At 40.7% G+C, this 27,878-nt stretch overlaps 2 protein-coding genes across 14 annotated transcripts in view; both read left to right on the forward strand.

The window, feature by feature from the left end:
• The window catches only part of KLHL3 (kelch like family member 3), a 271,050-nt gene that overhangs the window by 105,943 nt on the left and 137,229 nt on the right, over nt 1-27,878 (forward strand). The window lies entirely within an intron of this gene.
• On the forward strand, nt 23,976-26,779 carry HNRNPA0 (heterogeneous nuclear ribonucleoprotein A0). The gene has a single exon (XM_026001318.2). The coding sequence runs from the start codon at nt 24,259-24,261 to the stop codon at nt 25,186-25,188; it is 930 nt and encodes a 309-aa protein (XP_025857103.1). The 5' UTR covers nt 23,976-24,258; the 3' UTR covers nt 25,189-26,779.

Genomic DNA, 27,878 nt, shown 5'->3' on the forward strand with positions numbered 1-27,878 from the left:
CCTCCCGTGGCCTGCTTTACCATCTGGAATTTTAGACCTCATTTGTAGTGCTAAGTAAACTGAGTAATCAAAGTTAAAGATTTCCTTCTGCACTTAAATCACTGTTGGCTTAATGACCTGTATGGGTGTATGGTCTCCCTTTAGTTCCCATCTGGGCATCTTCTTCTCTTCTATCTATGTAGCCTTATGGTAGGCAGAATGACAACCTATACAAAGATGTCCATGTCCTAATCCCCAGACTTGTGAATGTGGTACCTTACGTGGCATAAAGGGTCGAGGACCTTGAGAGAAGGAGACTATTTCAGTTTATCTGGGTGCGTGCAGTCTAAATCATATGACCCCCTCTCCTGGTTGCAGTCAGAGAGTCAGAGAAGGGGGAGTGAGTAGAAAGATAAAAGGGAGAGAAAAGGGATCCCTGGGTGGCGCAGCGGTTTGGCGCCTGCCTTTGGCCCAGGGCGCGATCCTGGAGACCTGGGATCGAATCCCACATCGGGCTCCCGGTGCATGGAGCCTGCTTCTCCCTCTGCCTGTGTCTCTGCCTCTCTCTCTCTCTCTCTGACTGTCATAAATAAATAAAAAAAAATTAAAAAAAAAAAAGGGAGAGAAAAAGGAACAGAAATTTGAAGTATGAAAGAAAATAGATTGGGTTTATAGATGGAGGGAGGCGGCTATGAGCCAGGAAATGTGAGTGGCCTATAGAAGGAAACCATTTCTCCTCTATAGCGTCCAGAAACGAATGCAGCCTTGTTAACAACTTAATTTAAGCCCAGTGAAACGGACATCAGACTTCTTACACATAGAACTATAAGATAATGAATTTGTGTTGTTTGAGGTAATTTATTATGACTGTGATAGAGAACAAATGCAAGCCTCCACTCCAAGTTTTATTAGAATTGAGTCTGGAAGCTTGGATTTGGAGGAGTGCAGAGTTAGCTTGAATTTGATCTAGTGGCAAACCTGGAGAACTGGAGGTCAGTTGGCAATACACTAGTTTCTCTGGCAAGCTTAATGATGCTCTTCTCCTCCCAGGTTATGTTATGACCCTGCAAGTGCCCATCTACCCTATTATTTTCACCCTCCTCTTTTTCCAAGTTATGTTGCAGCTTCCTTTTCCACCTTGTCCCTCCTCTTTTCTTGACTAAAGGCAGGAGTTTGGAACTAATTTCATTATTTTACAAATATTCATTAAATACCTGTCATGTGAGGAATAGTTCACAGTCCTTGACACTGTAAGTCTCATAGTTTAGTGAGAAACTGACAAGTAAACAAATACTACAAATCTGTCTGATAAAAGTAATAATAGAAGTTAGCATGTGATAGAGGCACCTAACCTAGCCAACAAATTCAGGGGGCTGACTGATCCTTTTAGTTCATTATCACAGATAGTAACTGGGAACTCCAAATTTCCTGGAAATACTACTAAATGTTCCAGCAGTAAATTCTTATGTTCATTCCACCACTCTCAGAAACTGCTGTTTCTCATCTTCTCTCTTATATAAGCCTCCTTCATTCCTCTTTATGGTGGTTTAAAATATGTCCATAAATTCTTTCATAATCTTCCTTTCAAGAGGTAGAGCTTAAGGGCCCTCTCCCTCGAATATAGACTGGACCTGGTGATTCATTTCAAACAAACTAATATGGCTGAAGGGACTGTGTGTGTGTGTGTGTGTGTGTGTGAAATCATCATGTTGTATGCTTTAAATATATTACAATTTTACTTGTCAATTATACCTTAACAAAACAGAAAAAAAAAAGTGACTACGTATGAGTTCTGAGACTATGTCATAAAAAGTGTTGTGGCTTCCCTTGCTCTGCCTCTTGAATCACCCTGGAGGATGTCAACTGCCATGTAAAAAGCATCTCTATGGACAGGGCCTCGTGGCAAGGATGAGGCCAAAAGCCTGGTGGGTGAGCAGTCATGGAAGCAGATCCTCCGGCCCTGGCTGACCTCTTGATGACATTCTGGCAAATCCTGAACCCCAGTCACCCTGATAAGCCTTCTATGAATACCTGATTCACAGAAACTATGAGACAATAACTGTTTATTGTTCTCAGCTGCTGAGTTTGAGGGTAATTTGTCATAGGTAACTACTACAGATCTTGGGACTTGAACATGGAATTCCTCTATAACAAAGACCTAAAAATGTGGATTTTGGAATGAGGCAGTAGACAGAAGCTGGTATGACTTAGAGGAAAATATTAGAGGAAAAATGGAAGGATCTTGAAAAGTCTGTGAGAAGAAGCCTCATGGCTTTTCAGGAAACTGTGGATGAAGACTTAAAAGTCACAAAAGTATTACTGGAAATGGAAGAAAAGGGGATCCTTTTTGTGTAGAAGTGGAAAGTTTAACAACATTGTCTGTCAGCTGTGTTAATATGGAAAGTAGCAAATGTCCATAAAGCACTGGGTGGTGTAGCTAAGGAAATTGCCAGGCGGGATGGTAAAGATGCCGTCTGGCTTCTTAGACTTTCTGCTTATAAAATGTTGAGAGAAGAGAGAGATCTGTGTTTAAGAAAAGGCAGTTAAACACAAAGGAACCAGGACTTATTAGTTTTAAAATTTCTCAGCATCTTCAGGAATCAAATGATGCTAAATTTAAGAACTGGCTTCTGGGCAAAGATGAAAATCCAGGAAACTGTGAGGAAAACATGATATCATGAGCTACTACGTTTTGGGGGGATGATTTTGTTTTATAGCAATGTGATTGATAGACTTCATTGTCCTTACTTGAAGTTGATCACCTGGCTTGAGACTCCATGGACTATCTTCCTAACACTGTGTGTGGTGTGCCGATGCCTGTGCCTAGGCCCTCTGCCTCCTCCCCAGTGAAATGAATACATGCCGGCCTCTCCCATTAACGCTTTTTAATCCATCCCCATTTCAAGGACTTTAATTCAACAACAGACCTTCTCTCTTTCATTGTCAAATTCTCCCACTGTATTGATTCAGTCTCCTCAACAAACATGCTCTATTATCTATCATCTTATGACCCAGTGGTCTCTTTTCTAAGCTTAACTGATCTTTCAGCAGTGTTTGCTTTAGTAACACCTCAATATTTTTTTAAAATGGTTTTATCAAAAAAAAATAAAATAAAATGGTTTTATCAAAATATAATTTACATACTGTATGATTCACCAATTTAAATTGTACAATATGGTGTTTTTAGTGTATTCACAAGGTTGTGCAGCCATCACTACTGTCTAATGTTAGAACATTTTTGTCCCCCCTAAAAGAAACTGTGTACTTCCTAGCAGTCATTCCTCATTCACGACCCCTCCCTGCCTCTGTCTCAGCTCTAGGCAACCACTAATCTGCTTTCTGTTTCTGTAGATTTGCCTCTTCTGAACATTTTCTATAAATGGAGTCCTGTAATAGCTGGTCTTTTGTGTCTGACTTCTTTTACTTAGGAAAATGTTTTTAAGGTTCATCCAATGTGGGCCATGGGCCAGGACTTCATTCCTTTTTATTGCCAAATAATATCCCATGTGTGGATGTGCCACATTTTATTTATCCATTCACCAGTTAATAGTCATTTAGGTTGTTTCCACTTTTGAACTCTTATAATAATGCTGCACTGAACATTTGTGTTTAACTTTTTACATGGACATATGTTTTCATTTCTCTTGGAAAAACGCCTAGGAGTGGGATTGCTGGGTCATATGGGAACTCTATGTTTAGCTTTTTTTTTTTTTTTAAAAAAAAAAGAAACTCCAGACTCTTTTCCAAAGTGGTGGTACACCATTTTACATTCCCACGAGCATGTATGAAGGCTCCAATTTTTCCACATATTTACCAATATTGATTATTTATCTTTTATGTTGTAGCAATCTCATAGACTGAATGTATATATATCTTCCCTCAAATTCATATATGGAGACCCTAATTCTTAATGTGGTGGCATTTGGAGGTGGGGCCTTTGGAGGTAATTAAGATTTATGTAGGTCATGAGAGTGGAGCCCCCATGATGGGCTTGATTCCCTTTTAAGAGAATTTTAAGAGAATGAAGCCATCAGCCATGTGAAGATACTGGGAAAAGGCTGTATACCACGAAGAGGGCCCTCACCAAGTCCCTGACCAAGCTGGCACCCTGATCTCAGAATTCTAGCCTCCAGAAACTCTGAGAAAATTTTTTTTTGCTGATTAAGTCACCTAGTCTGTAGTATTCTGTTACAGCAGCCCTCATTCTTGAAACACTTCCCTGTTTTGGCTTCTAAGACATTACACTTTCCTATTTTTTCCCTATCTCACTTGCTGCTCCTTCTCATTCTATTTTATATGTTTACCTCCTTCTTCATTCACCTTTTCTTCCATTAAGGTACTAAATGTCGGGATGGCCCAAGACTTTTTTTTGAGATATCTTCCCTATACGTTCTTACCATGTCATCTTGTCTCATGCCTTTAAATACTATGTGAAAATTGCTTCCAAATTTATCTTTAGTTCTATCACTTCCCTTATCTCCATACCCCTATATCCAGTTGTTTAATGACTCTTCCTAGATGTCCGATATGGATTTCATACTTGTCCAGAACAAAACTCATGGTTTTCACCCATAGAGACCTGCCTTCTCTCTCAGTCTTAGGAGATTTTAGTAAATGGAATTGCTGTCTACCTTGTTGCTCAAGTCAGAAGTCTGTGAGCCATTCTTGATTACTTCTGTACTTCTATACCCTGTATCAAGCCCATCAGCTAGTTAACCCTGCCACCCTAGTGTACTTGAATTTATCCACTTTCTTTTGTATCTGCGAGCGTAGTCCCAGACATCATTATCTGTTCCCTGGACTATTAGAGTAGACCTCTGTTCGTTTCCTTGCCTCTATTCTGCAGTTCACGATTCAGAGAGCAGCCAATCATCTTTTAAATGTTAAGATACCACATCATGTTACTTTCTTGTTTAAAATCCTCCAGTGGTTTCTGTTGCTCTTCAAATCTACATTTGTTTGCTTGGCCTACTAGGCCCTGCAGGATTTGGCTTTTGCCAGGTCTCTGCCCTCATTCCTTCCACTCTTTCTGTCAGTCATACCCAGCCCAGTGGCCTTCTTTCTTCCATGGGACTTTTACACTAGCTCTTTCCTTTGCCTGGGAAGTTCTTCCCTTAGATCTTCACATGGCCAACTTATTGTCATTTATGTTTCAGTACTTCTCATTCCTAATTTTTTCATGTGTTTGTTTAGTATCTGCTCTTCCAACACCCCCTCCACCAGCTATAAAATCCTTGAGATCAGGGCTTTGTCTTGTTCAGGGATACATTTCTTGAACTTCACAGTGTGTCTGGTAGGCTCTCTTTAAATATTTGTTTAAAAATGTATTATTAATTTACTGAGTTACAGTTGACATGTAACATATTAGTTTTAGGTGTACAACATAATAATTCGATTTACATATATATTGTGAAATGATTACCATAATAAGTTTAGTTAACATCCATCACCATACTTCGTTACAATTTATTTTCCTGGGTGAGAACTTTTAAGATCTACTCTCTTAGCAGCTTTAAAATACACAATACAATATTGTTAGCTATAGTCACCATTTTAGATTTTACATCCCCAGAATTTATTATCTTATAATTAGAAACATGTACCTTTTGGCCACCTTCATCTGTTTCACCCCTCCCCTCCACTTCTTGTGTCCAAGCAGCTACCAGTCTCTTCTCTGTATCTGCTTTTCCCTAAGATTCCACATTGAGGATTATACAGTGTGTATGTGTGTGTGTGTGTTGGGAGGGCTTATTTCACTTAGCATGTTGCCCTCAGGGTCCATTCATGTTATCTCAACATAATATCCTTTTTTATGGCTGAAAAACACTCCCCTGTGGGTATATACACTACATTTTAAAAATCCATTCATCCGGGATCCCTGGGTGGCTCAGCGGTTCAGCGCCTGCCTTTGTCCCAGGGCGTGATCCTGGAGTCCCGGGATCGAGTCCTGCATTGGGCTCCCGGCATGGAGTCTGCTTCTCTCTCTGCCTGTTTCTCTGTGTCTTTATCTCTCTTTTTCTATGTCTATCATGAATAAATAAATAAAATCTTAAAAAAAAATCCATTCATCTGTCAGTGGGCTTTTAGGTTGTTTTCATGTCTTGGGTATTATAAATAATGCTGTAACAAACACTGCGGTGCAGATACCTTTTGGAGAGTTCAGATAAATACCCAAAAATGGAATTGCTAGAATGTATGATAGTTCTACTTTAAAATTTTTAAGGAACCTCCACACTGTTTTCTATAGTGGCTGCACCAATTTGTACTCAACAACAGTGCACAAGAATTCCTTTTTCTCCACATCTTTAACACTTATTATTTCTTGTCTTTTTGATATTAGCCGTTCTAATAGGAGTGAGGTGATAGATTTGCATGTTCATGTTCAGTAATAATGTTGAGCACTTTTTCATGTGCTGTTTATGTGTTCAACAAATGCCTGTTGGCTATTTGTGTGTTGTCTTTGGAAAAATGTTTATTTAGATTCTTTTCCCATTATTAAGTTGGATTTTTTTTCTGTTGAGTTGTATAAGTTCTTTATATATTTTGTAATATGCCTTATCAGATATATGACTTGTGAATATTTACTCACATTCCTTAGGTTGCTTTTTCATTTTGTTGATGAAATCAACAGAATGATTTATTCGTTTGATGTACTTCTAGTTGTTTATTTTTGCTTTTGGTGTCAATTCCCCAAAATTATTGCCAAGACCGATGTCACAGAGCTTACCCTTTATGTTTTTTTTCTAGGAGTTTCATAGTTTCAGGTCATTCAATCTTTAATCCATTTTCAGATGATTTTTGTGTATGGTGTAAGATATTTGTCCTGTTTCATTCTTCTGGTTGTGGCTGTCCAGTTTTCTCAACACCATTTATTGAAGAGATCATTCTTTCCCCACTGTATATTCTTGGCTCTTCTGTCATAAATCAGTTGACCACACATGCATGGATTTATTTATGGGCTTTCTATTCTGTTCCATTGATCTATGTGTCTGATTTTATACAAGTAGCACACTGTTTTAATTAATACAGCTTTGTAATATAGTTTGAAATCAGGAATTATGCTTTTAGATTTGTTCTTTCTCAGGACTGCTTTGGCTATTCAGAATCCTTTGTGGTTTCATACATTGTGGTTTGGCATTGTTTATTCTATTGATGAGAAAAATATCATTGGAATTTCAGTAGGGATTGCATTGAATCCTTAGGTCGCTTTAGGTAGTATGGACATTTTAACAATATTCTTCCAGTCCATGAGCATGGAATATCTTTACACTTATTTGTGTCATCATCAGTTTTTTGCATCAGTAGCTTAGTTTTCAGTGTACAGGTCTTCTACGTCCTTGGTTTAATTTATTACTAGGCATTTTATTCTTTTTGATGCAATTATAAATGAGACTGTTTTTTCAATTCCACTTTCTAAATATTTGTTAATTGACTGATTTTGAACTCATTTCTGAACTGAATTCTGAATCAGAGAAAGAATTATCTAGTCAAAGAGAGGAAGAAAAATGAAAAGGGAGTATCTAATAGTGTGTCTCAAAAGGATTATAAGTATGCAGGAGATATTAATCCCCTCAGTTTTGACATACTCAGGTACAATGTGGAAGCAGTGCAGAGAGCATCCATCCCTGTGCTGAAATCCTTAAAGGGCATTCATAATGCAGCAGAGTATGACTACAGGCCCCATCATCACTGCAAATAGCGAATGTTTTGAAGAATAGCTGGCATTTGCTACCCCAGTGTAAGGTACTGAGAGCATTCCAAAGAAATCTTCTACCAGCTACACATCTGTTTAAATAGACAGCTGCTACTATTGAGGACAAGGAACAGTGGAGTTAGTTGAACACAGTGATCTAGGAGTCCATTGAGTATAAAATACAGCTGTTCTGAAAGATAAAGAAGCTGGGTAGGGGTTCCTGGTCGGCACAGCTTGGGGTGGTAGCCTTGAATTATTATCTTTATACATATCAGATTCTTTTGTCTGCAACTAAAATATACTTTTGTGGGATCTATGGGTAACTGCAAGCTAACTTATAGTATAGACTGTATATTTCTTCATTTTTAAAAAAAATTTATTTATTTATTCATGAGAGACACACACACACACAGAGAGAGAGAGAGAGAGAGAGAGAGAGAGAGGGGCAGAGATGTAGGCAGAGGGAGGAGCAGGTTCCATGCAGGGAGCCCAATGTGGGACTTGATCCCAGGTCTCCAGGATCACGCCCCGGACTGAAGGTGGCGCTAATCCACTGAGCCACCAGGGCTGCCCTGTATACTTCTTCATTATTTAAAATTTTTTGATATGAAAAGTTTAATTGAATTTGAAATCCTTTTGCATTAGTACGAGAAATCTTTCCTACCACTGACCTCTTCTATGAGTAATTTCCTGCTTGCTGGATTTCTTTCTTTCTTGGGACGTTTCTTGGGACCTCAGGGCACTAACTGTTCCCTTTGCCTAGAATGCTTTTGTTTGCCAGTAAAAGAAAAAGCAAAGATATTAGGTTATTTAACTGTAATTTATTTTTTTTAAGATTTTATTTATTTTTTCATGAGAGAACACACAGAGAGAGAGAGGCAGAGACACAGGCAGAGGGAGAAGCAGGCTTCATGCAGGAAGCCCAATGTGGGACTCCATCCCAGGTCTCCGGGATCACGCCCTGAGCTGAAGGTGGCGCTAAACTGCTGAGCCACCGGGACTGCCCTTTAACTATAATTTCAATCGAAGTTCATTGTAGTATGTTTATAAAAAAAACTTTACAATTTTCATCTACTTAACCATGAATAAAGTTTCTTGTGGATTGTGAATGTCAAAATTGAAGAGATTATCATTAAAAATCTTTAGATTTTAAGGATTTTAAACTTAGAAGGAATTGCATGTGACCATTTCAGTTATAACCTGTTTCCATTCCTCCTTCCTTTTTTCCTTTTTAAACAAAAGAATTTAAAAAAATCAGTCAATAAAAAAAATGAGGACTGAGCAAAGTAGGCATTTGTCTCAAAGTTGTGGGGAGAGAGGGGACATCTGGCATGGGATATCAGAACCTGAGTGGAGTGAGGAGGGAGTCTATGAGGTGGAGGATGGTAGCAGCCTGTATGGTTGTTGAGAGCTCGAGAGAGCTGTGGAGGTTTTCTGCATAGGATGATGATGACAGCAGGGATCTGGCCCAAGAATTTGGACCTCGAGTGAGAAAAAGAAAGCAGTTAGGTTGAGAGTTGGAGTTGGTAGCTTATTGGTAAGTGTTGGCTACCTAAGGGGGCTGAGAAAGGTGCTTGCTGGCTGGCACCATGTGTCAGAGCTTGATTGGGGTGAGGAGGGAATCTGTGCAGAAGGGTAGTGGTCACCTGGCAGGGGCGTTGAAGCCCAGTAGGATGAGGAAGGTGTCTATATGAGAGGGGGGGCATTAGAGGAGAGAATTCTAAATATGGAATAGGAAAGAAATCCTGCAATAATTCTGTGGTATTGGTTTAGAATCGGAGGTAGTGATGTGAACTCAGCGGTTGCCTGGTAAATGTAGAAATGTTGATATAAATGCATGGATTATATACATGTAATATATGTGTATAAATAATATACTATGGCCTTCCCCATCTCTGGGAAAAGCAATACCCCTAAAAGCAGTGACACATCTAGTGCTTTATTTTGATTTCAAAGTATCATTCTCCAGTAAAAGAAACTAAGACTCCTTAGAGAAGTAACTCATTTCAGGGCAAGGCAGAGGAAGTCCAAGGTGAGCCAGAAATACCTTGTCAGGCAAGAAAGTAAAAAGTGCTCAGGGAATTATTGGAATATGTCAAAAGAACACAGATGTCAGTTTGAATGACTTTTGGTGGCCAAATCTGGGTATTATGAGCATCAAAATAAATAATGATAATATTAGATTATAACTCATTGAATAAATTAGGAATCCACGAGCCATTCTGATATAAACAACTGACTACATAATTGGGGTGAAGAGAATTAATGTAGAATGACTGATTGAGTTAGAAGATTACCATTTTGATATAATTGTGGTAATAATTCAGCTAAGAAGCATCAATGAATATTAAAAAAAAGTAGATGAAAGTTTGGTAAAGAAGGGGATATTATGTAGTCTCAAAATACCTTCCCACAAAATATTTAGTAGTTGTAAAGGGGTGAAAAGCAACTTTATGGTGGATAAATCTGACAGATACCACCTTAATTGAGTGGTTAAAGTTAATATCACCCATAGTGAGACAAATAGAAATTTTGTGCCACCCTGTCACCTCAGTGACGTTTCTGCCCAAAATAACCTAATGATGAAGGAATAGCCAACAAATCAAAATTGAGGGAAATGATACAAAATAACTGGCCTTATAGTCTCCAAAAAAGTAAAGTTCATCAAAGTCAAGGAAAGATTAGTGTTGTGCTGTTACAGATTGGAAGAGACTTTGGTAGACATGAGAGCTAAACACAACGTGTGTTCCTGTACTCAAACCTTTCACATTATTGGGACAGTTGTTAAAACTTGAACTGAGCTTGTGGATTCGTTGTTAATAATGGATCAATGTTAGTGCTGACTGATGGTTGTCTTGTGGTTATGTAGGAGAATGTTGTTATTTCTAGCAACTATATACTAAAGTTTTAGCATGGGGCATCCATGATGTTGGCAATTAACTCTCAACTGTTCCAGGAAGAAAGTTATTTGTACTATTATTGTTGCAACTTTTTTTTTATTGTTGCAACTTTTTAATAAATTCAGAATTATTTTAAAATAAAAATAATTATGCAGAAATGAGCAGGCCAAAATTTCTCACAAAAAAGTTTTGATATCTTAGTATATATCCACTGAAATTTTTTCAAAAAGGCCTATATAGATTAACTAAATTGTTTCCAGTTTATCACTGCATGTTGTACAAATATTATCCTTTGTGTGTGCACTGTAATATGAAAAAGCCTGTATAACATTATTTTAGACAAAGGGAGTCGCATGTGCAAAGGCCTGGAGCTCAGAGAGAGTGTCTTTTAGGAGAATTGTGAGCAGTTCAGCATGTCTGGAAAGTGTGGAATTGGTGGTGGGCTAGAATTGTAAAGAGAAAAGACATGCAGGAACCTCAGCTGGGTAGCTGAGTAGTGGTCTCATTCACTGACTTAGGGGACATGTGATAATTCACTTTTAGTTTCCTAAAACTGATAAGGGCATAGCTTTGGCAAGGATGCCCCCCCCCCATATTTAGAAACTGCCCCAGGATGCATCTTGACCTCAGAGTTTAGTCACAAATTGTTTTAAACTTGTGCCTGTAGGAGTCATGCCTCAGAGACATGAAGAAGGATAGAGAAAGTGGCCTTCTTTATATCCACTTTCAAATTCAGACAGTTGTCAGTGATTATCCTAGACTGTGTAAAACCTGAAGTTTTTGTTCTGGGGACAGGATGTGGCTCCAGTATTGACTGGCCCCAAAATTTCCATCAGCCCAAGGGGTGGTAGCTTAGGATGAAATTTAATTTGTTAATAGAGAAAAGAATATGCTAGAATTATGAAGTAACTTTCATCCTTCACGTACATACTTACACACGAAATTACTTACACACAAAAAGACATTTCTCCCCCCAGAAAAATTCAGCATAAGTCTTTAACTGTACCCTTTCTGTAAGAAAAGTGAGATATTCTGGTTTGATACATGCCTCCAAGAAATTATTGCCAGATGAACTCAGGATGCCTCAAGCTTGGTTTTCTGGTACTTTTTTTTTTTTTAAGATTTTATTTATTTATTTATTCATGAGAGACATACAGAGAGGCAGAGACATAGGCAGGGGGAGAAACAGGCTCCCTGCAGGGAGCCCAATGCGGAACTGGATCCCAGGACCTGGGATCGCGCACTGTGTTGAACACAGTTACTCAACCACCAAGCCACGCAGGTGTCCCTCTGTTATTCTTTCTAACCCCAAAGCTAATGTGTAGTAGAAAGGAAGGAATAAGCCATTCTAATGTTGGATAGATGAAGGCGCCCTTCTGTTCTCTCTCCCCTTTCCGTGTCCCCTGAGGTGACTTAGGGCTGGCAGCAGATTTGGAGTGAATACCAGTTTAATTGCAGTTCTCTTGCAGTTTTATCTTCTAGATGCAAAATCTCATTCAAATACCCAACTCTTAAATTTCTTTTAATCTTATTTTGAGTCAGGAGAAATTGAGCCTGGAGATTTCCTTTGTGACAGGTTGTCAGTAGACTTCAGATAAATGATAACTGCAAGTATAGAATGACAACCCAACTTCTGCTTTAATGATTTTATTTTCTAAATAAGGAAGCCTACCTAGAAACTGTACCAGCAAGAGTGTTATGGGCTTAGCCATGTGTGAAAAAGCTGTTGTGTGCAGGTGAGAAGTTACAGCAGGTTATAACTCTACTACTACCTGTTTGTGTGGCTCTGGACATAACATTCCAACTCTCTGGGCCACATGTGTCCCATGAAAGTTTTGGAACTGGATGACTATTAATGGGTGTGTCCATGCTCTAAGTAAGATTCTAGAGTGTAGAATAAGAATATTGTTTGAAAATTGAAATTCAGGAGATTAAGGAACCTTACCAACAGTAAATGCTTAGATATAATGGGACTTACTATTTCTAGTAGAATTTTTGAATGCGCCAGTAAGATCATTGCAGTGTTTTCACAAAGCCATGCTTGTGATGAAACTTAGAAAATGTATTGCCTTATATTTTGGTTGGATGCTATAGATAATCATGTCAGAGCCAGGTTAAAAATAATTCTTCCAAAGCCAACAGAAATTAGATGGCAATTAGCAAATTATTAGAATCTAAACAGAATTATGTGCAGTTTTAATAATTGAAAGAAACTCCTTTAATTGATACTGGTGAATGAAAAGTGCTTCATATATTCACTTCAGAATCTGGAAAATAGACCATATTCAGAATTTTGGGCAACAAAGTAAAATAGATTTCATGTAAATTAGGCCATGCACATGGCCGATCCCAAACAAATCACTTCTGTATATGCTGAGAGATTTTCTCAATATAGAGTAAGTTCCTCAAGGAGCACACACTTGTTTTTTTTAATTGGAATTCAATTTGCCAACATTTAGCATAACACCCAGTGCTCATCCCTCCAAGTGCCCCCCTCAGTGCCCATCACCCAGTCACCCCAACCCCCCGCCCACCTCCCTTTCCACTACCCCTTGTTCACTTCCCAAAGTTAGGTGTCTCTCATGTTTTGTCACCCTCACTGATATTTTCACTCATTTTCTCTCCTTTCCCTTTATTCCCTTTCACTAATTTTTATATTCCCCAAATGAATGAGACCATATAATGTTTGTCCTTCTCTGATTGACTTATTTCACTCAGTATAATACCCTCCAGTTCCATCCACGTCGAAGCAAATGGTGGGTATTTGTCGTTTCTAATGGCTGAGTAATATTCCATTGTATACATAGACCACATCTTCTTTATCCATTCATCTTTCAGTGGACACCGAGGCTCCTTCCACAGTTTGGCTATTGTGGACATTGCTGCTAGAAACATTGGGGTGCAGGTGTTCTGGCGTTTCGCTGCATCTGTATCTTTGGGGTAAATCCCCAGCAGAGGAGCACACACTTGTTGATTTCATAGCTGTTGATCATCATTACACTGTTGCTCATATAAATCTTGCCTATTTTTATTTTTCCAGTTGTTCTTCTAGTTTTAGTTGAAAAAATATTTTCTCTAATATTAATGTGCCGAAATTATGATAATAAGTGTCATTTAAAAAAAATAAATAAAAAAATAAGTGTCATTTAACTAAAAATGTTTAGATCTTGAATGATCCAGAAAGACTTTACATAATCTGAATTCGCTGAATGATTACAATTAAATACCACTATTGAAGTTTATGGGGTAGACTGTCCACTTCTCTGCTCTCTTCAGTATGCATTTACAAATGAGGAGGGACCAGATTCCTGAGAATTCAAAATGTGTATGGTGTATGAATGTTACTTCATTCACAAGTCTGAATATAGAACACTTTACAGGGATCCCTGGGTGGTGCAGTGGTTTAGCGCCTGCCTTTGGCCCAGGGCGTGATCCTGGAGACCCGGGATCAAATCCCACGTCGGGCTCCCGGTGCATGGAGCCTGCTTCTCCCTCTGCCTATGTCTCTGCCTCTCTCTCTCTGTGTGTGACTATCATAAATAAATAAAAATTTAAAAAAAAGAACACCTTACAAATTAAATCTCATTCTGTATTGTCACTTTTTAGGTTGATGGAAATTTAATTTCAGTGCAAAAGTTTTCTGTGTAAGTGGGGAAAAGAAGCTTTATAAGTTGTCCACATTCCCAAGTATATTACAGGCTGAAACTAGAAGCTGAATATGGACTTAGCAGGTAAAATTTAAAACTTGATTTTCATGTTGATCTGACACATGCCTCATGGAGTGTAAATATTCAGTATAAAATTTCTTAAGGAAATAAATATTGAAAAAAATTGAAGTTCTTACTGGACTAAGTAAAAACAGCGCATTAAAAATGTAAGTTTTTAGGGTAATATAAGTCATAAAATTTAAAACCTAAAGTTAAGCAATTTATGTAATTTTAAGGAATGTAATTCTGTGACCCTCTTATGGAATTCATCAGTAAATCACTAAATCTGATGTAATTTTACATAGAGAAATTTGGGCAAGGTATATATAGGCAGCTTTGTAGATACAAATGAGATCTTATATCTCTACACATCTGTACTTCTAGGTGCCTGTATAACACACTACCATACACTGGGTGGCTCCATAACTCTGGAGGCTATAAGTCAGAGACCAAGCTGCCATAAGGATTGGTTTCTGGCAGTACTTTACCTCTTTTCAAAAATGATCTCTTTGCTGTGTACACATGGAGAGAGAAAGGGGTCTCTGGTGTCTCTTCTTCTTTCTTCTTCTCTTTTCTCTTTCTTTCTTTCTTCTTTCTTTCTTTCTTTCTTTCTTTCTTTCTTTCTTTCTTTTTTCTTTCTTTTTTCTTTCTTTCTTTCTTTCTTTCTTTCTTTCTTTCTTTCTTTCTTTCTTTCTCTTTCTTTCTTTCTTTCTTTCTTCTTTCTTTCTCTTTCTTTCTTTCTTTCTTTCTTTCTTTTCTTTCTTTCTTTCTTTCTTTCTCTTTCTTTCTTTCTTTCTTTCTTTCTTTCTTTTTTTCTTTTCTTTCTTTCTTTCTTTCTTTTTTTCTTTTCTTTCTTTCTTTTCTTTCTTTCTTTCTTTCTTTCTTTCTTTCTTTCTTTCTTTCTTTCTTTCTTTCTTTCTTTCTTTCTTTCTTTCTTTCTTTTTCTTCCTCCCCCTCCTCCTCTTCTTCTTCCTCCAGCGTGAGTGGGGTTGGTGGGGGCAGGGCTGAGGGAGAGAGAGAATCCCAAGCAGCCTCCACACCCAGCAGGGAGCCAAGAGGGGGGCTCCATCTAATGACCCTGAGATCAAGACCTGAGTCAAATTCAAGAGTCTGATGCTCCACAGAATGAGCCACCCAGGTGCCCCTCATTCTTTTCTTTTCCTTTTATAAGATTTTATTTGTTCATGAGAGACACAGAGAAAGAGGCAAAGAGATAGGCAGATGGAGAAGTAGGACCCCTAGATCAAGACCTGAGTCAAAGGCAGATGCTTAAATGCTGAGCCACCTGGGTGCCCCACCCCTCATTCTCTTCTAATAAGGACAGTTGTTTTGAATTAGGGCCCAACTCTTATGACCTCATTTAACTTCAGTTATCTCCCTAAAGACCCTCTTTCCAAATCCAGTCACATTGTGGGGTTAGGGATTCAACATATGAATTTGAGGAGGTTCTCAGTTCCTAATGGGTTTATGACCTTAAATTTTTTTTAACTGTCATTTAATGGATTTTTGAGAAGAAGCTATAGAAAATGTGTTTAGTTTGCCATGTTTTAGTTTGCATATTCATGAAACTCTTCTAACTATAGTTTCTGAATTACTTTGAGATAAAGAATAAAAGTTCTAAGGTTTTCCTAATCAGATTTCATCTTTGTGGGGTGGGTACTTCATCTCATTCCTCTTCCTTCTTTCAGTGTAGGACTAGAACTCAGTCCTGAGATCAGGAGCTAAATGCATAACTGATTGAGCCAACTAGGTACCCTGTCATCCCTCTTCCTTCTGACTCTACTTTGGCCTTCCATCTTTTGGTTTTCCTTGTAGCTCTTCGTACCGAAAGATTCAAATTTAGGTTAAATAATGTTCTCTGCTAAAATTGTCATTTGCAACGATGACAGCCTGTGCCCAGGTAAAATTAAGTAGCACGTTGATGATGTGAAAATGGTGATATCTTCCTTGAATTTTTAAAGATTTTTTAATTTTGAAGTTGAGAAATCTAAGCAAAGGGATTCAGGAGGATATGAATGTGTTTCTTCTTCTCCTCCTTAATCTTATATTTTTTCTGTTTCTAGTCCGTTGCATTTATATTATCTGACCTGTGCCTATGTTAGGCACAAACTTTTTTTGTGTGATGGAAGGCTAGATAGTAAATAGTTGGCAGACCATGGGCAGTGTAATATCATAAAGCATCAGTTTTTTTTCAGCTGAAAGATATAATAAAATACACCTCTGAAGATCCATGAGAGGATAACACATAACACGTAGCATCAGGCATTGAATAACATTGGTGGTTCATTGAGCATTTGCAAGAAAAATTAGAGATCATGGAATCTTCTTGTTTAAGTTAGAATTAGTTTATTTTTTTAAATATTTAATCACGAGAGAATTAGTTTAAATAAGAGAGGCTTAAAAAGATAGATATTTATCTCTAACCTAAAAAGCCTAATGATAGGCAGTTAATGGCTGATATAACAGCAGCAGCAACAACAGCTACAAAACAAAAAATCTTTGACCTGTCTCCTGTTCAAATTCACTAGGTTCGTGAATGAAATCGTGATCTACTTTATCATAAAATAAGAAACTTAACCTACTAAAATCAGTTGATTACCACCTTAAGTCAGTTCCAATTGTTTTTCAATTATCTCTCAAATAATTCTTTCTGCCCAATCCCTACCACATCTGCCTTACTTCTGGCCCTGGAGATGCTAATCAGTATTATGTACCACTCTGCCATTCTAAATGGGCTCTTTCTCAAGTCATACCCTACTTCTGTATCTCTTCTGCACATTGTATGGGGTAGTCTTTCTAGGCCTCTTAACCTTTGTGTAGGCCTCTTAACCCTACTTCTGAAGTTAGCTTCTATCAGAAGAATTTAGACTGAATTTCTGTAAATGAAAGAATGCTCATTTCTGTCCTGACAACCTATATTTGTAACCTCTCTTATACTACTACTTCTCCCAAGATTGTTGAACTCCTGTGGGACGCCTGGGTGGTTCAGCGGTTGGGCATCTGCCTTTGGCTCAGGGTGATCCTGGGGTCAGGGATAGAGTCTTGCATTGGGCTGCTTGCAGGAAGTCTGCTTCTCCCTCTACCTGTCTCTGTCTCTCATAAATAAATAAAATCTTAAAAAAAAAAAAAAAAGATTGTTCAGCTCCTGGAGCTCAATTGTGTATTTTTTCCACAATAGCTAGCCCATGAATGAATTAAATATGATGAATAAATGAAAATGGAATGGTCTAAATGCTTTCATTTTAGAAGGCTTATATTCTGGTATGAGTCTGTGCATTGTGTTTGTACTTGAGTATGTATATTTTAGGGCAGATATTCTGAGAAATGTCAAATTGTTAAATCTTCTTAGTTCATTCAGGCTGCTATAACAAAAGTACAGAGACTGGCTAGCATATAAACAACAGAAATTTTGGCGTCTGGGTGGCTCAGTCAGTTAAGTATTGGATTCCTGTTATTGGCTCAGGTCCAGATCTCAGGGTTATGGGATTGAGCCCTGCCTGGGCTCCATGCTAGGTGTGCAGCCTGCTTAAGATTCTCTCTCTTACTTAGAAAAAAATTTCTCACAGTTCTAGAGGCTGGGAAGTCTAAAATCAAAGTGCCTACGATTTGGAGTCTGATAAGTACCTGGTTCTTGGTTTATAGTTGGCCACCTTCTCATTGTCTCCCCCTATGTTGGACGACTAGAAAGCATTTTGAGATCTCTTTTATAAGGGTACTAATCTCATTCATGAGAGATCCACTCTTGTGACCTAATTACCTTCTGAAGTACCACTCCATCGAAATACCAGAACATTGGGGATTAGGCTTCAACATATGAATTTGGGGGACACAAAACATAAGTCTTAACATCCTCTGCTGCTAATAATCTACCCCCAGCCTCTCACACATCTGGTTGTAAATTCATTATCTATTTTTTTTGGGGGGGGGGAGTTTTACATGTAAGAATTCCAGGTTTATTTGTGATTGAGAACATGGATCTGGTTCTAAAACCAAGGTAATTTCCCTTGCTTTCAAGATAATTAGTGTCCAGTCTCCACTGTTATCTGTGTGTTGTGTTTGCGTGTAGGGTAGGGTGGAATGATGGGGCTATACACTGGACTGGCCCATGGTTTTCTCCAGTGGACAAAAAGCTAGGAGGTTCTGATTACTTCTTTTTTAAAAAAAATTTAAAAATTGAGATCTTGACATATAACATTGTATTAGTTTTATGCATACAACATAGGACCTAAAATACATATATATATATATTGTAAAATGCTTACCTCTAGTTAGCATTCTTCACCATAATCACAGGTTTTTTTTTTCTTGTGATGAGGACTTCTAAGATCTACTCTCCTAGCAACTTTCAAATATGCAAAATGTGATTGTTAATTATAGTCACCATGTGGTCCATTACATTCCCAGGACTGACTTACCTTGTAACTGGAAGCTTGTACTTTTAATCTGGTCACTTCTCCTAAACTTGGGAAGCAGTCATTTTTTTTAGATTAAGCCCTTCTCCTTTGACATCTCTCCCATGTGAAGGAAATCAATATAATTCCCTTTTGAAATACTACCAGCAGTGAAACAATATACAATTAATATCTCCACAGATTAAATAGGTCTGTGTATTCTCTTGCCTCAGGACAGTTCATTTTAAAGCCAGTCTCATGGTGGCTTTTTAAATATATATTTGAAACAAAAAGCATTTTATTCAGAATAAGTCTTAGGTTGTCGAAGAGGGGAAGTAGAGAGAGGCAAGTGCCTTTGAGCAAAAAATGTGAGAGGAGCCCCAATAATGATATGTTGACATTTTTGTCATTTGGTCACCTGTGGGGTTGAGAGTCAGGCTTAATTTGATAAAATAAGTAATGTGACCTTTTATACATCATCATGATAGTATAAGATTCATACCTAAACAGCCATTTTTCTTCTATAATATCAATTTAAGTACTTCATAATATTTTTAGCTAGAGAATATTTCCTTACTTTTTTAAAAAAGATTTTGAGAGAGAGAACAAGTTGGGAGAGGGGCAGAGGGACAAGGAGAAACAGACTCCCAACTGAGCAAGGAGCCTGACGTGGGGCTTGATGACAGGACCCTGGGATCATGACCCGAGCTGAAGGCAGACATTTGACCAACTGAGCCACCCAAGTGCCCAGTTTCCTTATTTTTTTTAATTAGCTGTTTGAGGGAAATTAGGTAGTTTCCAGTTTTTTTCTACTATGAACAGTTTTGAAACCCTTGTAACTAAATCTTCACACAGATCCTCACTTATTTCTTTAGCATAAATGTCCAGAAGCATAATTACTGGTTTGAAAGAATGGATCAAATTTTAAGGCTTTTGATAGGAGTTGCAAAAGAGTCATTACAAAGATTATAGCTTATCATAAATGAAAGTGCCCTTTTGAAAGGTACATTGAATAAATAAAAATGGAGCATGTCTTAATTTGCTAGGTCTTCCATAACAAAATACCACAGAATGGTAGAGGCTTAAACATCAGAAATTTAAAAATAAGACAGAAATTAATCTTCTTGCAGTTCTGGTTTCTTGAGGTCCAAGATCAACATACTGGCAGGGTTACGCTCTTCTGAGACCTGTGTGGCTGGCAGATGGCCATCCTCTTGCTGGCTCTTCATATGGTCATTCCTCTGTGCACAAGTGCCCCTGGTATATCTTTCTCTTTGTATAAGGACATCAGTCATATTGGATTAGAGCCCCATCCTAATAGCTTTATTTTAACTTAATCACTTCTTTAAAGATTTTCTCATCAATTACAGTTACATTCAGAAGTACTGGGGGCCAGAGTTTCAACATATGAATTTTGGAGAGGAGACACAATTCAGTCAATACCAGAACTTTAACTGCAAAAAGAGACTCTTGATTTAAAAAGTTGGAGTTACTGCTTTCTGGAAATACAGGTTATCATAGTTTTCCCTTTCTTCTTCAGTTCATCCTTTTCCCTTTCTCCCTCTTTTTCTAGGTATAATTTAGGTACAGTAAAATATACCTTTTTTTAGTGTGTAGTTGTAGGAGTTGTGTAACCACCACATTCAATTAGGTTTCTGTAATTGAGTTTTTGCAAGAGGGATGGAAAACCAAATGTCTAAATTTCAGCTATATTTTTAATTTTTGTGTGTAGGATTTAATTTTTATTTTGGAAGGCTGAGACACTGGTAAGCAAGGTAAAGCCAGGAAACAAACTCAGGCAATGATCTGAAAGGTAAAATAAAATCTTTTTTTCTTCTTGAATGATCTGAGGAGTAGGAAATTGACTGCATCATTTAAGCATTTATATAATACTCCTTATTCACTGTCCCCCATTACCAATCTAATCTCCAAAATGAACTTAACATTCCAACTATCTTGCATTTATCCCGGCTTCGTAAGTGTCTTTTAAACATGCTTGTGTTGCCTCTCATCCCTTAAACCCTTCCTATATGTAAGTTTTCTTTTTTTTAAGGATTTATTTGAGAGAGCGCACATGCATGTGAGCATGTGAGTTAGGTAAGGAGCAGAGGAGAGGGAGAGACAATCCTCAAGCAGACTCTGCACTGAGCACGAGTCGGATATGGGGCTCAATCCCAGAACCCTGACTGAGATCATGACCCGAGCCAAAATCAAGAGTTGGCTGCTTAACCTACTGAGTCACCCAGGTGCCCCAGGAAATTGGCATTTTTATACAGTTCAGAGCCCCTATATGTAAGATTTTTAACCAGACATATGCTTCTGTCAAGCTTTTCTAGTCTGTAGAAATTAAACCCATAATGGATTCCCAATTAGGTGGTATAGAGGATTTTTTATTTTATTGTTTTATTTTAAAAAATATTTTGGGAGAGAGATATTGAGAGAATGAGCGGAAGAGGGACAGAAGGAGAGGAAGAAGCAGGCTCCCAGCTGAGCAGGGAGCCCCAGTGCAGGCTCAATCCCAGGACCCTGAGATCATGACCGGAGTTAAAGCCAGATGCTAACTGACTGAGCGCTCCCCAGGCGCCCTGGAATTTATAGTTTAGATGGGAAAATAAGTTACGTTCTAATTTGCTTTCCTTCAGAAATTCATCTTTCGCTGTTTTAACCTTTTTTTTTTTTTTGTATAACAGGTTTTGGGGGTTTCTTTTTGTTTTTAGAGGGAAGGTTGGGAAGGGCAGAGGGAGAGAGAAAATCTTAAGCAAACTCCATGCCCAGGGTGAAGCCCTAAGTGGGGCTCAGTTTCACAACTCTGAGATCAGGACCTGAGCTGAAATCAAGAATGCCACCCAGGGGCCAGGCCCCAAGATCTATTTCTTAAGGTTTAATCTCTCATGTGAGCTGTAGTCTTGGGCACCTCAGAAGACAGTGCCATATAAATATCCCATATCACCTTAAATATTAAAACTGTGAAAAAAATAAATAAAACTGTGTTCATCACTCCCTCAGTCCCTCCAAAACAGTTCCTTTTCTTAATTTTGTAGTTCTTTCAGGCTACAGTTTTAGTGTTCCAGATTCCAAACACTGGTATGCTTTTGTTTTCCTCATTATCATCAGTTATCAAATCCTGATATATTTGAATGTTGTGGGGTTTTTTGTAACTAAAAGGCCATAGCTTCCTACTGTCTTCTTTTAGTCACCATACTGATCACTCTCTAACATACTATGTATATCATTCTTACTTATTGTCTGCTTTTCCCCACTAGAATATAAGCTCAATGAGGGCAGAAGAGTTTTGTCTGTTCACTGCCATATTTCCAGCACCTCATACATTTGTTGGATGCACTGAGCATTTACTATGTACCAGGCACTGTGCATTTACATACAGAATCCCATTTAATTTTTACCACAGCGGGGAGGTGTTTTATTGTTTTGATTTTCAGATAATAAAATTGGCTAAGTTTTAAAAAATGTTAAGTGACGTGCCCAAAGTCACACAACTGTATGATCACTTAGTAGGTGGTCCTACCAGACCCTAGTTTATCCTCAAGCCTTCAATCTTATCTCTATGCCTTTGAAATATTTTCATGGCATTCCATGTCAGAGATCCTAAACCTGCCTTACCAATGACTGTTTTTTTAAAAAAATATTTATTTATTCATGAGAGACACACACACACACAGGCAGAGACACAGGCAGAGGGAGAGGCAGGCTCCCCGCAGGGAGCCCGATATGGGACTCACAACCTGAGCTGAAGGCTGATAGATGCTCAACCGCTGAGCCACCCAAGCGTCCCACCAACGACTGTTTTCTATCAAAACCTCTTGCTCCAGCCAAACTAGTCTACTTACTGTTCCTTGAATTTTATGTGGCTTTTGTTTCCTTTGCTTATTTAGAGTCCCTTTTGAAATTGTATCTAGCCTTTGAATTCCAGATTGAGTGCAAGTTCCACTTGTTTCACCATTCAGTCCTTAATACTCCAAGGTGCAGGGGGGAGTAATACCCCTTCTTCACTATTTACCACCTGGCTTTTGGGGGTGGGGGTGGGGATCTTGGTCATGCAATGTCTTGTACTAGCGTCCCCCTCGTTGGATCTTGACAGGCACACGAAGGTCCAGGACGCGGAAGCCCTTATATGCTTTCTCTTGCACCGGAGGGAGGGTCGGTAAGGCAGTTACCAGGGGGGCGTGGTATTTACGTGCTTCCTTCAACTCCTTTGGCTCCAGGTTATAAAATGCCTTAAAAAAAAAAAAAAAGCTAACGGTTTGGTTGGGAAGGAAGCAACGCATAGGTAACGTAAACATGGAAGACGGTGTGTTCCCCTCGGTAAATGGGCAATGCCAGCTGTGCGCGAGCGAGCGAGCGCTTCGGGCCGGAGGGTGGCGGGGGTCTGGCGCCGCGCCTCGATGGGAAGTCGGAGCCGCTGGGGGCACGCCGCCGACCTCCGCCGGGCCTCGGGCTCGCCCCTGCGCGGCACCACGCGCCCGCGCTGCACTTTACCTGAGGCTCGGGCCCCCGGGAAACCGTCAGTAACCGCCTTTCCCGATCAGGCCTCTGCCCTCCATCTTTGTGCGGGCGGGGCGGCCGGGCGGCGGGGCTGCCGGGCTGCCAGGTGTAGCGGCCCCGCCGAACCGCGGCGGGTGAGCCCAGGCCCCCAACCCCAACAGTCGAGTTTTCAAAAAGCCCGCGCGTGGCGCGCCCCGGGTCGCATCCGTTGGGAACTGCCCCCGCGCGCCCCCGCTGACCCCCCCCCCCCCCCCGCGCCAAGCCCGGGGCCAGGGGCAGCGTCCCGGCGGCAGGCAGGTTCTGCACCCGGGGAGCGCACCGGGGAGCGCGCCCGTCCAGCGGCGGCCGAGAACGGAAGTGGGCGCGAGCGCATCGCGGTGATTGGCTGCAGCCACACGTCCCTCAAGGGGCTGGCGCGAACGCCACTGCGGAGTGGGGCGAGGGGATACGGCAAGGGGAGGGGGCAGCACGCTGGGAACAGCCGCGGGGCTGGAAGGAGGGGAATTGCGGAGGTGCGCGCGGAGCCGGGGGCGTCCGTGGTCGGGGCACCCGGGGAGCCGGGGCGTGAAACCCGGCCTACAGAGGCGGCGGCGGGAGCGGCGCAGGCCGAGGGCTTGAATCGACCGCGGAGGGCGGGGAGTCGGTGGCCGAGAGCGGCGCCGCGGCGCGGTAGGCGGGACTAGGGAGAGCGACGCAGGGATTGGCGGGCGGCGCCGGGCGGCCGTACGTCGGCGGTGACGCACGCCTCGGGGAGGGTGCGCGCGCGTTCAGCGGCCTCTTTGTGTGGTGCCCAGATAGGGGAGCGGAGGCGGCGGCGGCGGCGGTAGCGGTAGCGGTAGCGGTAGCGACGGCCTTGGTTGTCTTCCAGTCTCCTCGGCTCGCCCTCTAGCCAGCACCTCTCCCCTTCCCTCCCCCTTCCTCTCTTCCTCCTTCCCTCCCCTTCCCTTCCTCCCTTCCCCGTCGGTGACGGCGGTGGCGGCTCCAGCAACGGCTGGGCCCAAGCTGTGAGGAGGCCTTAGCCAACGATAACGGCGACGGCGAAACCTCGGGGCTCGCAGGGCGGGGGGAAGGCCCGGGCCGTGGAGATGGAGAATTCCCAGTTGTGCAAGCTGTTCATCGGCGGCCTCAACGTGCAGACGAGTGAGTCGGGCCTGCGCGGCCACTTCGAGGCCTTTGGGACTCTGACGGACTGCGTGGTGGTGGTGAACCCCCAGACCAAGCGCTCCCGTTGCTTCGGCTTCGTGACCTACTCCAACGTGGAGGAGGCCGATGCCGCCATGGCCGCCTCGCCCCACGCCGTGGACGGCAACACGGTGGAGCTGAAGCGGGCGGTGTCCCGGGAGGATTCGGCGCGGCCCGGTGCCCACGCCAAGGTTAAGAAGCTCTTTGTCGGGGGCCTTAAGGGAGACGTGGCGGAGGGCGACCTGATCGAGCACTTCTCGCAGTTTGGCACGGTGGAAAAGGCCGAGATTATTGCCGACAAGCAGTCGGGCAAGAAGCGCGGCTTTGGCTTCGTGTATTTCCAGAATCACGACGCGGCAGACAAGGCCGCGGTTGTCAAGTTCCACCCGATCCAGGGCCATCGCGTGGAGGTGAAGAAGGCCGTGCCCAAGGAGGATATCCACTCCGGTGGGGGCGGAGGCGGCTCCCGGTCCTCCCGGGGCGGCCGGGGCGGCCGGGGCCGCGGCGGGGGTCGAGACCAGAACGGCCTGTCTAAGGGCGGCGGCGGCGGCGGTTACAACAGCTACGGTGGTTACGGCGGCGGCGGCGGCGGCGGCGGTGGCGGCTACAATGCCTACGGAGGCGGCGGAGGCGGTTCGTCCTACGGTGGGAGCGACTACGGTAACGGCTTCGGCGGCTTCGGCAGCTACAGCCAGCACCAGTCCTCCTACGGGCCCATGAAGGGCGGCGGCGGCGGCGGCGGCGGTGGCAGCAGCTGGGGCGGTCGCAGTAACAGTGGACCTTACAGAGGCGGCTACGGCGGTGGCGGTGGTTATGGAGGCAGCTCCTTCTAAAAAGAAATCTAAATATGCCTGGGAGCGGCTATAGGGGTAGCTCTTCTACACCCCAGCTGGGGTAACTCCTACGTTCTTTACTCTCCCACTACCGCCTTCCCCGTTTTGCCCTTGGGGGAGCCGCTTCTAAGGCTGTTTATCCTTGGGGGTGTTGCCCTATTTGCCTGCCACCTCTCTTGTCTCTCCCTCTGAAGATGGACTCGGCCCCACATACACATTTTTGTGTTACAGTCATTGATGGACTCTATTTTTTTATTATTACTTGGACCTTGGTCGTTTTTATACTAGCAAAATGTCTTGTTTTAATTTGTGTTTTTTTTTTGGGGGGGGGAGGGAGTGAACTTGCTGATTCTGTAGCAAAACCTGGGCGGGGGTTGGGGTGGGGGGTAGTTTACTTTGTTGTAAGGACTTGATATCTGGCTACAGCGTTTTCTATGAAATCTACTTGGATCCCATGCCTGAAATTTGGACACATATGTACAAAAATCATTTTTACGTTTTATTTTTAATAAATCATTGTGTTTGACCGTATATGTCTAACATTTTTTTTCTAGGATCTATTCCGTACCGTTTTAAGGGATATTAGTTAAAATTTTTTCGTGTTAATTCTAAATTCTTGATGTGTACTTGAAGACACTTTTAAGAGGTCCTTTGGTGGTTTTTTTTTTTTCCCCCTGTTGCTCTTCTAGTGACGTGTTGAGTTTTATCCCTACAGGCAAAACTTTTGAAGTGGTGGATGTAGTTTTTTAAAATCTTCAAAGTTTCTGTGCATCCATCTCTTGTACTAAGCGATTTGCTTATCATCTTGACATGGTTGGTCACTTCTTTCTATGAGAATTTACTTCAAAGTATGTACTGTGTAGTTCAAAAAGAGATAGTTTGTGTTAAGCATGTGTTTTCATTCATATAAACTGTTTAAAATTTTTCAGATGGCCTAGTTTCATCCCTCTTACTGGTTTGTCTGTAATGAATGGTTACAAAGAAGGGTTATATTTTACCCTTAAACTAAATGCATTTTTGTATTTTCAGAGCAGGTTTAAACATTTTTTCCTATAGCTGAACTGTTGTCCTCTTGGAAATCCTTCCCCCAACCTTTGTAGCACCATCTACTGGCAGAATGGCAGTATCTCTGCAAAAACAATTTGTTTTAAAAACTTGTTTAGGATAATTGCATCAGATTTAGAAATTTTGCCATCAAAGATCTGTGCAGACTTTGGTTACACGTTTACTTGTAACGAAGATGGGCTTTATGGGAATGTAGTTAACAGTCCATATCACAATTGCCCTTTCTACACATGATTTGAAAATGTAAACTGCTACACATAGCTTGGGCAGTGGCCCGAAATTGCTATGACAACTAATGAACCAGCTACGTGTACTGGTATCTTAGGTGCAAGTTGTAAAGCAAAATATTTGTGTATTCTGCTTGGTTAACAAATGTATATTTGTAGCCCTTTCATGCAATAGAATTCAAGTTGTTGTTTATAAAAAAACAAAACAAAACAATGATATAGGAGAAAATTGCCTTCCTGGTTAGAAATATAGAATAGCATCGTTTATGGATATCACAAATAAAGAATTCAATTCTTTACATGATTGAGTGAGAGTATGTATAACCTGGTGGGTGGGTTCAGAGTACCTAAAATATAGCACACTTGATTTAATGTTAACGGTAAAATTTTTAACTTGAATGTTGCGTTCAGAAGCCCAGACGTATGGTAGGAAGCTTTCTGAAGAGGAGGTTAATGGGCTTTAAAGTAAAAGATTATTTTAGTGTTGACTTGGTCTTAGTTCTTGCTAGTGTATATTTATTTCTTAATGTCTTAATTCTTGCCAAATCTTTTAATTGCTAGAGCTTTCATTTTGAGAGATATGAAGAAAGGTGAAGATTGTGAGGCTAGATTATGGCTGCTTAGCAGTCAGTTTGACAAAGAATACCTGATGCTTGGTACAAATAACTTGAGTATACCTCTGACAAATGGGATCGATGTTTTCGCACATTGAGTAAATATAGTTAAATCTTTTGCTCTTAAATGGTTCTAGTTTCCTTAAATTTATTTTTCACTTTTAGTGAAACATACTACATATGAGCTTATTCATTTGGTAGCTTAGTCCTGCTTTTTGAGTGCCTTTAAGATACGGAAAATGATATGCTTAAAGTTTTCATTATAGTTATTCCTCTGCTTGCCTTTTATTCAGCTTTAGCGGGAAGATTTAATTCTTCTGGGTCTTAGAGTAGTCCTTTTGGAGAGTTTCCAAAGTCTAATAATAAGGTTATTGTCATTTTGTATTCCCAACATAGTGATTTATAAAAAGTAAAACGAGTTAGGTAAAAGGATTATTTGTTCATTAGAAAAGCAAATCACAGTGCTGTCCATAGTATATTAACACTTTATTGTCGTGTATTTATCTTTATAGATTTCTGTATTCTGGACTGGTATTTAGTGAAAGCAAAAGCATAGTGGTATTTAGTCTTTCTGGAATTGCTCTTGTCAGTTCTAATAGAAGCATTTTTGACATGTAGGGTTTTTTTTTTTTTTTCTTTTCAGGGGCAACCAGTTGTATTTTGTAAGTCCTTTCACTTATGAAAACTATCTGAACATTACTTAAAATTTAAGAATTCATGAGAGGAGGTGGCATAGAATCTAGTACTGAATACAAATTTTGTGTCATACTTGAATCTAATTTGA

This window comes from Vulpes vulpes, chromosome 12 (genome assembly GCF_048418805.1).
Source record: "Vulpes vulpes isolate BD-2025 chromosome 12, VulVul3, whole genome shotgun sequence".
Taxonomy (NCBI): domain Eukaryota; kingdom Metazoa; phylum Chordata; class Mammalia; order Carnivora; family Canidae; genus Vulpes; species Vulpes vulpes.

What these genes read in the sequence shown, in the direction of transcription:
- HNRNPA0 (XM_026001318.2), top strand. Translation starts at nt 24,259, where the DNA reads ATGGAGAATTCCCAGTTGTGCAAGCTGTTCATCGGCGGCCTCAACGTG.